General features: G+C 38.7%; 1 protein-coding gene across 1 annotated transcript; it reads left to right on the top strand.

The window, feature by feature from the left end:
* Positions 1 to 1,230: 1,230 nt before the first annotated feature.
* LOC101053268 (large ribosomal subunit protein eL19) lies at positions 1,231 to 1,866 on the top strand. The gene has a single exon (XM_010333284.3). It carries the CDS (start codon positions 1,256 to 1,258, stop codon positions 1,844 to 1,846), a length of 591 nt encoding a protein of 196 aa, XP_010331586.1. The 5' UTR covers positions 1,231 to 1,255; the 3' UTR covers positions 1,847 to 1,866.
* The last annotated feature ends 12,355 nt before the right edge of the window (positions 1,867 to 14,221 follow it).

The following is a 14,221-nucleotide window of genomic DNA, read 5'->3' as shown; positions in this document are numbered from 1 at the left end:
TACTCAGCAAAGGTGACCTTCAGAAATGAAGAAGAAATAAAGTTTTTCCCAAAGAAGCAAAAGCTGAAGAAATTCATCACTACTAGGCCCGCCCTACAAGAAACGCCTAACAGGTCTTTCCCTCCCTCCCTCCCTTCCTTCCTTCCTTCCTTCCTTCCTTCCTTCCTTCCTTCCTTCCTTCCTTCCTTCTTTCCTTCCTTCCTTCCTTCCCTCCCTCCCTCCCTCCTTCCTTCCTTCCTTCGGCAGGATCTTGCTTTGTTGCTGGAATTCAGTGGCACAATCATGGCTCACTGCCACTTTGAATTCCTCCCAAGTAGATGGAACTATAGGAATACACCATTGTGCCCAACTAATTTTTATTTATTTGTTTACTTATTTATTATAGAGATTGAGTCTTCCTGTTTTGCTTAAGCTGGTCTCAAACTCCTAGGCTCCAGTGATCCTCCTGTCTTGGCCTCCCAAAGTGTTAAGATTTTAGGTATGAGCCACCATGTCCATCCATGGAGTTCTAGGGTAAACAAAATGATGATAATAATTATCATAAATATAAATGAAAGTATAAAACTCACTAGTAGAGATAAATGTATAGATAAAGCCAGAATATTTCAGTACTGTACTAGTGGTATGTAAATCATACATATCTCTAGTATAAAGGTAAAAAATCAAATAGGTTAAAAAAATAAATAACAAAAGCTACAATAAGTTGTTAAATAATATACAATATAAGGGCCAGGTGTGGTGGCTCATGCCCATGATCCCAGCATTTGGGAGGTGGAGGTAGGCGAATCACAAGATCAGGAGTTCGAGACCAGCCTGGCCAATATGGTGAAACCCCATCTCTACTAAAAATACAAAAATTAGCTGGGTTTTGTGGTGGGTGCCTGTAGTCCCAGCTACTCAGGAGGCTGAGGCAAGGTAATCACTTGAACCTGGGAGGCAGAGGTTGCAGGGAGCTGAAATGGTGCCACTGCACTCCAGCCTGGGCAACAGAGTGAGACTCCATCTCAAAAATAAATTAATAAAAATAAATTAATAATAATCATATACAATATAACAAGGTATAAATTGTGACATCAAAAACATAAATTGTGTAGCTGGACATGGTGTGTGCCTGTAAACTCAGCTACTCAGGAGGCTGTGATGGGAGGATCCCTTGAGCCTGGAAGTTCAAGGTCAGTCTAGACAATGTGGCAAGACCTCTTCTCTTTAAAAAAAGAAAGAAAGGCTCTTTCCTTTCGCTGCTGCGGCCGCAGCCATGAGTATGCTTAGGCTTCAGAAGAGGCTCGCCTCTAGTGTCCTCCGGTGTGGCAAGAAGAAGGTCTGGTTGGACCCGAATGAGACCAATGAAATCGCCAATGCTAACTCGCGTCAGCAGATCCGGAAGCTGATCAAAGATGGGCTGATCATCCGCAAGCCTGTGACAGTCCATTCCCCGGCTCGCTGCCGGAAAAACACCTTGGCCCGCCGGAAGGGCAGGCACATGGGAATAGGTAAGCGTAAGGGTACAGCCAATGCCCGAATGTCAGAGAAGGTCACATGGATGAGGAGAATGAGGATTCTGCGCCGGCTGCTCAGAAGATACCGGGAATCTAAGAAAATTGATCGCCACATGTATCACAGCCTGTACCTGAAGGTGAAGGGGAATGTGTTCAAAAACAAGCGGATTCTCATGGAACACATCCACAAGCTGAAGGCAGACAAGGCCCGCAAGAAGCTCCTGGCTGACCAGGCTGAGGCCCGCAGGTCTAAGACCAAGGAAGCACGAAAGCGCCGTGAAGAGCGCCTCCAGGCCAAAAAGGAGGAGATCATCAAGACTCTGTCCAAGGAGGAGGAGACCAAGAAATAAAAGCGCCCCCTTTGTCTGTACATACTGGCCTCCGTGATTACATACATCAGCCATTAAAATAAAACAAGCCTTTAAAAAAAGAAAGAAAGAAAGAAAGAAACAAAACCCCCAGTATGTAGAGGAGAAAAGTCTAGAATTTTTTCATGCAACAGATGTTATCAGCTAAAAACAGTTGACTATAACTATAAGATGTTTTACATAAGCCTCATGATTACCATAGTAGTTATGAAAACAATAAAGAGAAATAAAGCAAAGCTTCTTACTACAGAGAATTATCAAATTGCAAAGGAAAACGAGAGAGGAGGAAATAAACAAAGGTGCTACAAAACAACCAGGTATAAAATAACAAAGTAAAAATAGTAAGTCCTTCCCTTAATAATAATCTCGAATGTAATTGGACTAAATTCTCCAATCAAAAGACACGGAGTTGCTAAACAGATTTTTAAAACAAGATCCAACCATATATCTACAGGAGATCGAATTAAGCTTTAAGGATACAAACAGGCTGAAAATAAAGAGATGAAAAAAGATATTCTATGCAAATTGTAACCAAAAGAGAGCAGGGAGGCCAGGCATGGGGTGGCTCACACCTGCAATCCCAGCATTTTGGAATGCCAAAGTGGGAAGATCACTTGAGTTCAGGAGTTGGAGTCCAGCCCAGACACTGTAGGGAGACCTCATTGCTACACAAAAATTTAAAAATTAGCCAAGTGTGGTGGCATGCAATTGTAGTCCTAGCTACTTAGGAGGTTGAGGCGGAAGGATTACTTGAGCCCAGGAGGTCAGGCTGTGGTGAGCAATGTTTGTGCCACTACACTCCAGCCTGGATAACAGAATGAGACCCTGTCTCAAAAAAAAAAAAAAAAAAAAAAAGCAGAGGTTGCTATACTTATGTCTAATAAAATGGACTTTGAGTCAACACCTGTCACAAGAGACAAAAATGGTCATGATTTAATGATAAAGGGGTCAATCCATTAAGAGGACACAACAAGTCAAATACATGTGAACCTAACATTGGAAAACCTAAATACATAAAGCAAATATTAATGAACATAAAAGGACAAATAGACAGCTATACAATAGAAGGAGACTTCAATATCCCACTTTCAACAACAGATAGATCAACTGAACAGAATTTTTTTTTTTTTTTTTTTTTTTTTTGTGAGACGGAGTTTCGCTCTTGTTACCCAGGCTGGAGTGCAATGGCGCGATCTCGGCTCACCGCAACCTCTGCCTCCTGGGTTCAGGCAATTCTCCTGCCTCAGCCTCCTGAGTAGCTGGGATTACAGACACGTGCCACCATGCCCAGCTAATTTTTTGTATTTTTAGTAGAGACGGGGTTTCACCATGTTGACCAGGATGGTCTCGGTCTCTTGACCTCGTGATCCACCCGCCTCAGCCTCCCAAAGTGCTGGGATTACAGGCTTGAGCCACCATGCCCGGCCAACTGAACAGAAATTTAAGAAGGAAATACTAGATTTGAATTGCACTTTTGACGAAACTAACCTAACAGATATACACAGAATTTTCCACCGAACAGCAGCAGAATACACATTTTTCTCTAGCGTACATGGAACATTCTCTAGGATAGAGCATATGTTAGGCCACAAAACTAGTCTTAACAAGCTTATGAAGTTATATCTAGTATTTTTTCAGAACATAGCGATATGAAACTATACCAATAACAGAAGGAATCTTAAAAAATTCACAAGTATGTGGAAATTAAGCAACATGCCCTGGAACAGCTAATGGATCAAAGAAGAAATTAGAGGTAAATTTGTAAAACTTTACAAAAATCTTGAGGCAAATAACAATGGAAACATAATACATCTGCAGCAAATGCAGTTCTAAGAGAGGAGTTTGTAACAATGCCTACATTAAAAAAGAAGAAAGAGTAGTTTAACATTATGTCTCAAGGAACTAGAAAAAGAAGCATAAACTGCACCCAAAATTAACAGAAGGGAGAAAACAATGACAATCAGAACAGAAATAAAACAAATAGAGAACAGAAAAACCATAGAATAAGACTAAGAGTTGGTTTTTTTTTAACAAATAAATAAAATTGATAAATCATTAGCTGGTCTAAGAGAAAAAGAGAAGATTCAAAAAGTCAAAATGAAGAAATTACAGCAGATGTCTCAGAAATTAAAAAAAAAAAAAAAGATTATAAAGGACTATTGGCCAGGGGCATTGGCTCACGCCTGTCATCCCAGCACTTTGGGAGGCCAAGGCAGGTGGATCACGAGGTCAGGAGATCGAGACTATTCTGGCCAACATAGTAAAAGCCTGTCTCTACTAAAAATATGAAACTTAGCTGGGCATGGTGGCACATGCCTGTAATCCTAGCTGCTTGAGAGGCTGCAGCAGGAGAATGGCTTGAACCTGGGAGACGAAAGTTGCAGTGAGCTGAGGTCATACCATCACACTCCAGCCTGGCAACAAAGCAAGACGCTGTCTCAAAAAAAAAAAAAAAAAAAAAAAAAAAAGAAAGAAAAGAAAAGGTTATAAAGGACTATTATAAACAAGTGAACAAGTATATGCCAAAATACTTGATAACCTAGAAGAAATGATAAATTCCTAGAAAAATACAACCCACCAAGATTGAGTCAGGAAGAAATAGAAAGCATGAGCAGACTAACAAATAAAGAGATTCAAGTAGTAATAAAAAACAGGGAGCAGTGGCTCATGCCTGTAATCCCAGCACTTTTGGAGGCCTAGGTGGGCAGATCACCTGAAGTGAGGAGTTTTGAGGCCAGCCTGGCCAACATGGGGAAAACCCATCTCTACTAAATTACAAAAATTAGCTGGGTGTGGTGGCAGGTGCCTGTAATCCCAGCTACTCAGGAGGCTGAGGAACAAGAATTGCTTGAACCTGGGAAGCAGAGGTTGAAATGTGCCAAGTGAGCCAGTGCAGTAAGCCAGTGCACTCCAGCCTGAACAACAGAGCAAGACTCCATCTCAAAAAACCAGGAAACAAAAAAACAAAAAACTGCCCAACAAAGAAAAGCCAAGTCCAGGACCAGATGGCTTCACGCTGAATTCTACCGAACATTCAAAGAAGAATTAATGCCAATACTTCTTAAACTCTTCCAAAAAATAAAGCTAGAGGGAATATTTCCAGATAAACCTTATGAGGCCAGCTTTACTTTGATACCTAAGTGGAAGACATCACAAGAAAAGAAAACTACAGGGCAATCTCTCTGATAAATATTGATGCAAAAATCCTCAATAAGATATTAGCAAACCAAATCTAACAATACACAAAACAGATTATATATCATGACCAAATGAGATTTATCTGAGCCACATAAGGCTGGTGTAACATATGCATATCAATCAATGTGATACATTTAACAGAATGAAAGATAAAAACCACATGGTCATCTCAGTTGATTTGGGAAAAGCATTTAATAAAGTCCAACATTTTTTCTTGATAAAAACTCACAATTATTTAGGTATAGAAGGAAAGTTCCTCAACATAATAAAAGCTGTTATTGAAAACCCGCAGCTAACATATAGTGTTAGTTTCTCATATAATCAATAGGAAAATACGGAAAGCTTTTCTTCTAAGATGTGGTAAAAGACAAAGGCAAGGATGCCCAATCTCACCACTTCTGTGTAACATATTACTAGAAGTACTATCAAGAGCAATCAGACAAGAAAATAAAAAGCATCCAAATTATAAAAGAAGTAAAATTATTTCCATTTACAGATGACATTATCTTATTTTTTAAAACTTTGAAAATTTCACAAAAACCCATTAGAACTACTAAATGAATTAAGTTTTAGGATACAAAATAAACATACAAAAATCAGTCACATTTTTATACATATGACCCAGCAGAAAAAAGAATGGAAGAAAACAATCCCATTTATGATAGAATGAAAAAGTAAAATAAAATGAAATACTTAGGAATAAATTTAACTGAGGTGTAAAAATTTCACTGAAAACTATAACATATTGATAAAATAAATTGAAAAAGACACAAATAAATGGAAAGCTCCCTCATGCTCATGGATTGGAAGAATTAATATTGTTAAAATATCCACACTACCTAAAGCAATATGCAGATTTAACACAATCCCTATAAAAAAAATCCCAAAGGCATTCTTCACAGAAATGGAAAAATCAATCTTAAAATTTGTATGGAAATATAAAAGACCATGAATTACCAAAACAATTCTGAGAAAGAAAAACAAAGTTGGAGGCATTACACTTCCTGATTTAAAATTATATTAAAGCCTGTAATCCCAGCACTTTTGGAGGCTGAGGCAGGAGGATTGCTTTAGCCCAGGAATTTGCGACCAGCCTTGGCAACATAGTGACACCCTGTCTCTACAAAAGGTAGAAAAAATTATCCAGGTGTTGTGGCACATGTCTGTAGTCCCAGCTACTCGGGAGGCTGATGTGGGGGGATTGCTTGAGCCCAAAGTTTGAGGCTGCACTGAGCCATGATCATGCCACTTTGTGCCACTGCATTCCAACCTGGGCAACAGAGTGAGACTCTGTCTCAAAAAAATTATATTATAAAGCTATAGTAATCAAAACAGTAATGGTACTGGCATAAAAACAGACACATAGACCAGTGAAACAGAATAGAGAGCCAAGAAATAAATTCAAACATATATGGCCAATTAATTTTTGACAAGAGACACAATGGGAAAGGGTAGTCTCAATAGTGCTGGGAAAACTAGATTTCCATATGGGAAAGGATGAAATTTGATCATTATCTTACACTATACACAAACATTAACTCAAAATGAAAAAATAATCTAATTGTAAGACCAGAAACTATAGAACTCCCAGAAGAGAACGTAGGAGACAATCTCCTGGACATGGGCCTTGGCAATGAGTTTTGAATATCATACTGAAAGCTCAGGCCACAAAAGCAACAATAAATAAATGGTACTACATGAAACTAAAAACGTTCTGCACAGCCAAGAGAACAATCAACAAATAAACGGCAGCTACAGATTGGGAAAAAGTATCTGCAAACCATATATAAAATAAGGGGTTACTATCCAAAATTTATAAAGAACTCATAAAACTCAATGGTAGAAAAACAAATAACTTGATTTAAAAATGGGCAAAAATACATGAATATCCACTTTTCCCAAAGAAAACATAAAAATCAACAGGTATATGAAAAGGTGCTTAAAATCATTAATCATCAGGGAATTGTAAATCAAAACCCACACTCGTCAGGATGGCTATTACCAAAAAGTCAAAAGATAATGTTGGCAAAAATGTGGGGAAAGGGTTGTTACACTCTTGGTGGGAATGTACATTGGTACAGCCATTGTGGAAAACATGGAGATTTCTAAAGAAATTCAAAATCAACTACCATATGACCCAGCACATTTTCTTCTGGGTATATAACCAAAGAAAGTGAAATCACCACCTCATAAAGGTGTCTGCACTTTCATGTTCGTTGCAGCATTATTTATAATAGCCAAGATATGGAAGCAACCCAAGTGTCTATTGACAGATGAATGGATAAAGGAAAATTCAACCATAAAAAAAGAACTAGATCTTGACATTTGCTTAAATACATATGAGCTTGGAGGACATTATGTTAAATGAAATAAGCTAGACACAGAGAGAAAAATATTACATGATTTCATTTATACGTGAAACCTTTAAAAAATAAAATATACAGAGATAGAGACTAAAACAGTGGTTACCAGGGATAGAGATAGAATTGGGAGGAAGTGGGGAGAAGTGGCTAAGAGCTTAGAAAATATGTAAATGAACAAGTATAGAGAGCTAATGTACGACCTGAGCCTATAGGTAATAAAATTGTACTGTATTTGGGATTTATGCTAAATGAGTAGATTTTAGCTGCTCTTGCCACAAAAACATAAAAAATGGGTAACTATATGAGATGATAGATATGTTCATTTGCTTCACTTACAGTAACCCTTTTACTCTGTGTATCCATAACGTGTTGTATCCCTTAAATATACACAATAAAATTTATTTTAAAAAATTTATTTGCCAGGCGCGGTGGCTCAAGCCTGTAATCCCAGCATTTTGGGAGGCCGAGGCGGGTGGATCGCGAGGTCAGGAGATCGAGACCATCCTGGTCAACACGGTGAAACCCCGTCTCTACTGAAAATACAAAAATTAGCTGGGCATGGTGGTGCGTGCCTGTAGTCCCAGCTACTCAGGAGGCTGAGGCAAGAGAATTGCCTGAACCCGGGAGGCAGAGGTTGCGGTGAGCCAAGATCGCGCCATTGCACTCCAGCCTGGGTAACAAGAGCGAAACTCCGTCTCAAAAAAAAAAAAAAAAGAAAAAATTTATTCGTATTTTCTTCTGGTAAATTTTCAAGAAATTGTAATTGGAGTCATCTTTTACTCTTTAACCTCATTCCTATCTCTACCTTCCCCAAAATAACTGTTACGAAGTTTGTATGTATACTTCCTGTCCATGTTATCATTTTGCTGCATAGAGTACCATTTTATAAACTTGGTTTTTAAATTAATTATTGACATTTCCAGATTTTATTCTATTACATGATAATACATAATTTATTCATTTCCATGATGGTTGATATTTAGGTTTTTCCAATTTGAATATCCATAAAGCTATAAGACTATACTTGACATGAACTTTGTATATGTGTGATTAAAAGTATAAAATTATTACAAGTGGATTGAAATAATTTGCCCCAAACTTATAAAATGCTGGTTACCCCAGAATGGAAATGGGGTATAAAAAGAATGGAATTGCCGGGCGCGGTGGCTCAAGCCTGTAATCCCAGCACTTTGGGAGGCTGAGGCGGGTGGATCACAAGGTCAAGAGATAGAGACCATCCTGGTCAACATGGTGAAACCCCGTCTCTACTAAAAATACAAAAAATTAGCTGGGCATGGTGGCGCATGCCTGTAATCCCAGCTACTCAGGAGGCTGAGGCAGGAGAATTGCCTGAACCCAGGAGGCAGAGGTTGCGGTGAGCCGAGATCGGGCCATTGCACTCCAGCCTGGGTAACAAGAGCAAAACTCCATCTCAAAAACAAACAAACAAACAAATAAATAAGTAAATAAAATAAAATAAATAAAAATTCATATCTGTGTCTTTTTGTGGTCATATGTTTTTATCTACTTTGGGTAAATACCTAGGAGTAGAATGGCTGGATCATAGAGTAGATGTGTATTTAAGTTTATAAGAAAATGTCAAACAGTTTTCCAAGATGATTGTATTATTTTTTTCTTCCTATCAGTAATGTAAAGAGAGTTCAAGCAACCAACTTTTTTCACCTTGAGCACTATATTAGGTTCAAAAGAGGCCTAAAAAATGATCCTTGTCTAAAAAGTTTAACAATATAATTTGAGAGATTAGGCTAATACCCATGAAACAAAGAAAACATGAATATTAAACAATGCAAAGCTAATTTTATAGGCAGGAAGAATTACGTAGTCTTAAGAAACCGAGAGGCAGGAAACTCCCCTCCCTGTCTGCCACAGAAGTTTGTTGTATCCGGTGCAGCAGCTACCTTATCTGGGGGAAGAAGGGAAAGAGGTGCTACAAAGACTGTTTCTTACGGTAAAGTTTTTCCTTTGTGAGATTCACAGGGCAAGACTAAGCAGACAATTACCAAAATTATCAAGAAATTATAAAGCGTTTGGTAGTGTATGGTAGAAATCCAAACAGATCTGTTGTATCGCTGATGCAAACTACATTAAAAAAACAACAACTTTTTTTTTTTTTTTTTTTTTTTTTTTTTTTTTTTTTTGAGACGGAGTTCCGCTCTTGTTACCCAGGCTGGAGTGCAATGGCGCGATCTCGGCTCACTGCAACCTCCGCCTCCTGGGTTCAGGCAATTCTCCTGCCTCAGCCTCCTGAGTAGCTGGGATTACAGGCACGCGCCACCATGCCCAGCTAATTTTTTGTATTTTTGGTAGAGACGGGGTTTCACCATGTTGACCAGGATGGTCTCGATCTCTCGACCTCGTGATCCACCCGCCTCGGCCTCCCAAAGTGCTGGGATTACAGGCTTGAGCCACCGCGCCCGGCCTAGCAACTTTCATATATATTTTCACTGGGCATGGTGGCTCATGCTTATAATCCCAGCACTTTGGGAGGCTGAGGCAGAAGGGCTTGAGCCCAGGAGTTTGAGACCAGCCTGGGCAGTATAGTAAAATACAGATATATACACACATATGTATTTTATATTTTCTCACACATCTCACATCATGATATTTTAAAAACTAATTTCCTTTGGATTGGATCAAATTAAAAACTTTTGTGCATCACACATACTATCAACAGAACAAAAAGGCAATCCATAGAATGGGAGAAAATATTTGCAAATTACACATCCAATAAGAAATTAATATCCAAAATATGTAAAGAACTTCTACCATTCACTAATAATACAACCTGATTAAAAATGGACAAAGGAGCTGGATGTGTAGTCCCAGCTTCTCAGGAGGCTTAAGTGGGAGGATTGCTTGAGTCCAGGAGTTTGAGTCCAGTCTGAGCAACATAGCAAGACTCTGTCCCTTCAAACAAAGGTGTGTGCGGTGGTGTCAAAGAACTTGAATAGACATTTCTCTAAAGAAGATATATAAACGGCCAGTAAGTACATGGAAAGATGCACAACATCACTAATAATTAGAGAAATGCAATAAAAACTACAAGATGTCACTTCATACCAATAGGATGGCTATTATAATACAAACAAAAACAAATAGCAAATATTGGTGAGGATGCGGAAAAATTGGAACCATGTGCACAGCTGGTAGGAATGTAAAATGATGCGGCCACTATGGAAAATAGTATGGCCCTTTAAAAGTCAAAAATAGAATTATCATGTGGTCCAGTAATTTCACTCCTAGCCTTATTCCCAAAAGAATTGAAAACAGGAATTGGAACAGGTATTTGTACACCAATGTTCATATTCACGATAGCCAAAAGGTAGAAGCAACCCAAATGTCTATCAGCAGGTAAGTGGGTAAACAAAATGTGGTATATACATACAATGGAATATTATTCAGACTTAAAAAGGAAATAAATTCAGACACATGCTATAACATAGATGAACCTTGAACACATTATGTGAAATAAGCCGATCACAAAAGGACAAATACTGTGGGATTACACTTATATAATACCTCGAGTAGTCAAATTCATAGAGACAGAAAGTAGAATGATGGTTGCCAGGGGCTAGGGGAAGGGAGGAATGGGTACAGAGTTTCAGTTTTGGAAGACAAAAAGTAGTTCTCGAGATGGATAGCTATGATGGTTGCACAACAGTGTGAATGTATTTAATGTCACTGAAGAGTACACCTAAAAATAGTAAAAATGGCAAATTTTGTTATACATGTTATACCACGGTTAAAAAAAAACAACTCTGTTTTGATATTGCATAGTACATCCAAGTGCCCTTACTTTTTACTCTGGGAACAATGTCAGTGACAGCGAAGCATGGTCTCTGGAGCGTCTCTTACTTACAGCTATTCAGATAATAAACTTTTTTATTGTAATTAGAGCATTATTCCACAAGATGTCATTCTTTCGTTAAAAATGGTACCAATTTGGTTCAGTACTTGTTAACAAAAAGCAATGCCAGAGCAACAGACAAAATCCTGTGTCCCATACTCATCCATGCTTCCCATACAAACACAGTTTTCTGGGAAATAAAGGGTTTCCATGTGTGAAATGTACTAATTAGCTGCTCTTATTTATGAAACATGTTAATATTTCTAATCTTCAGAGGTACTAATTGGTTTTCATTATGTCGAATTGGTGTAATTAATTTTTTTATGCTTTTTTTTTTTTTTTTTTTTTGAAACAGAGTCTCACTCTGTCACCCAGGCCGAAGTGCAGCGGTATGATCGCCGCTCACTGGAACCTCTGCCTCTCAGGTTCAAATGATTCTCCTGCCTCAGCCTCCTGAGCAGCTGGGATTACAGGCGTGTACCACCATGCCCAGCTAATTTTTGTATTTTTAGTAGAGATGGGATTTTGCCATGTTGGCCAGCCTGGTCTCAAACTCTTGACCTCAGATTATCTACCCACCTCAGACTCTCAAAGTGCTGGGATTACAGGCATGAGCCACCGTGCCCAGCCTGAATTAGTGTAATTAAAACATAACTAATAGTAAAACACAAAGACAAAATGTAAAGATCACTGATCACTGAAATATGTTAGTGGTTTTATCACTAAATGATGTGTGATCCTGGGTAAGTCATTTAGTTTCTCTGATTTTACCAGAGTGGTAAAAACTTCCTTTCTGAAGTCAATATATATTACTAAATATTTAATATATACTACTATATATTTAAATACATTCTTCTAATTCTAAAGTATTTTGGTTTTTATAGTAGTAAACAAACTATAATGGTTCAAATATAATACCAGTGGGGGTTCAGTAATAGAAAATGCTATATGCAAGAGGACATTAGGAAATACAATAAGAATTCCTGATATCATGGGGAAGTATTTAAGGAAAATGTTTCTTTTTCTTTTCTTTTTTTTTTTTTTTTGAGACGGAGTTTCGCTCTTGTTACCCAGGCTGGAGTGCAATGGCGCGATCTCGGCTCACCGCAACCTCCGCCTCCTGGGTTCAGGCAATTCTCCTGCCTCAGCCTCCTGAGTAGCTGGGATTACAGGCACGTGCCACCATGCCCAGCTAATTTTTTGTATTTTTAGTAGAGACGGGGTTTCACCATGTTGACCAAGATGGTCTCGATCTCTCGACCTCGTGATCCACCCGCCTCGACCTCCCAAAGTGCTGGGATTACAGGCTTGAGCCACCGTGCCCGGCCCGGAAGATGTTTCTTGTCTAAAAAATTGCAGTCAGACCGGGCGCGGTGGCTCAAGCCTGTAATCCCAGCACTTTGGGAGGCCGAGGCGGGTGGATCACGAGGTCAAGAGATCGGGACCATCCCGGTCAACATGGTGAAACCCCGTCTCTACTAAAAATACAAAAAATTAGCTGGGCATGGTGGCACGTGCCTGTAATCCCAGCTACTCAGGAGGCTGAGGCAGGAGAATTGCCTGAACCCAGGAGGCGGAGGTTGCGATGAGCCGAGATCGCGCCATTGCACTCCAGCCTGGGTAACAAGAGCAAAACTCTGTCTCAAAAAAAAAAAAAAAAAAAAAAAAAATTGCAGTCAGAGATATACAGCCTTGCAATTAAAAAAAAATTACATTTATTAAATGAGATTAATGAGATTAAATGAGATTATTAATGATATACCATAATCTTTTTTAAATCTTCTCATAATGAGAACATTTTAAAAAGATGATGATATATTCTGAAGTTTAAATACAGCTTTGCTTGGTCGGGTGCAGTGGTTCACGCTTGTAATCCTAGCACTTTGGGAGGCTGAGTCGGGTGGATCATTTGAGGTCAGGAGTTTGAGACCAGACTGGCTAACATGGGTGAAACCTCGTCTCTACTAAAAATACAAAAATTAGCTAGGTGTTGTGGCAGGCGCCTGCAATTCCAGCTACTCGGGAGGCTGAGGCAGGAGAATCACTTGAACCGGGAAGGCAGAGGTTGCAGGGAGCTGAGATTGCACCATTGCACTCCAGCCTGGGCAGCAGAGTGAGCCCCTGTACCAAAACAAAAAACAAAAAACAAAAAACAAACAAACAAAAAAGACAAAACACCCACATACAACCCCTACCAAGAGCTTTGCTTAAATATAACATTTTCAAGATCCAAGAACACATTAATTCTTAACTATTATACCATTTCAACTGGCAATCTTACCTTTCAACTACTATAATACAAAAATTTTCTTAAACTTCTAATTTTTGGAGGACATTTATAACTGATTTACAATACCTAAAAATAATCAAAAGCCTGAAATGTCCACACCTGGGTGAACTGCTGGGCACTATTGTATGTTAACAAACTAGAATATTTTTATTAGTAGTAACAATTATTAAGATTGAGAGTCAGAATAAGAAAGGCCATTGGAAATGATAGGTGAAAATATAGAACTCAGAATATGAGAATTAGAATGTAAATAATAGAATTGTGTAAATAATGTCTAGTTTAGAATACTGAAGATTATTTTATTTTATTTAACTCTTGAAACTTAGATCTTTCGTTTAATTTTTATTTTTCGGATGGTTAAGTACGTGAAAGGAAAGAAGAAAAACTTGGTTAATTTTGCATATTGTACACACTGAAAGCAAAATACGAGATTTATATTTCATGCTACAGGACCGCTTCCATCATTCATGGAGGTGGGGGGCGGGGAGAGTTACAGGCGCGGCGCTGAGAAGTCTCCCAATGTGAGAGAAATCTGGGAGGGGCGTAGAAGTGGAGGCCTCTTCTGTTCCATTGGTACCACGTTCATTCACAGGGAGCTGGCTAAAACAGATTAATCCCCCATGCAGTCGTTCCCTCTA

The sequence above is a fragment of the Saimiri boliviensis genome, chromosome 12 (genome assembly GCF_048565385.1).
Source record: "Saimiri boliviensis isolate mSaiBol1 chromosome 12, mSaiBol1.pri, whole genome shotgun sequence".
NCBI classification, from domain to species: Eukaryota; Metazoa; Chordata; class Mammalia; order Primates; family Cebidae; genus Saimiri; species Saimiri boliviensis.
Note: the sequence above shows the minus strand (reverse complement) of the source record. Positions and strands in the feature narration are given on the sequence as shown.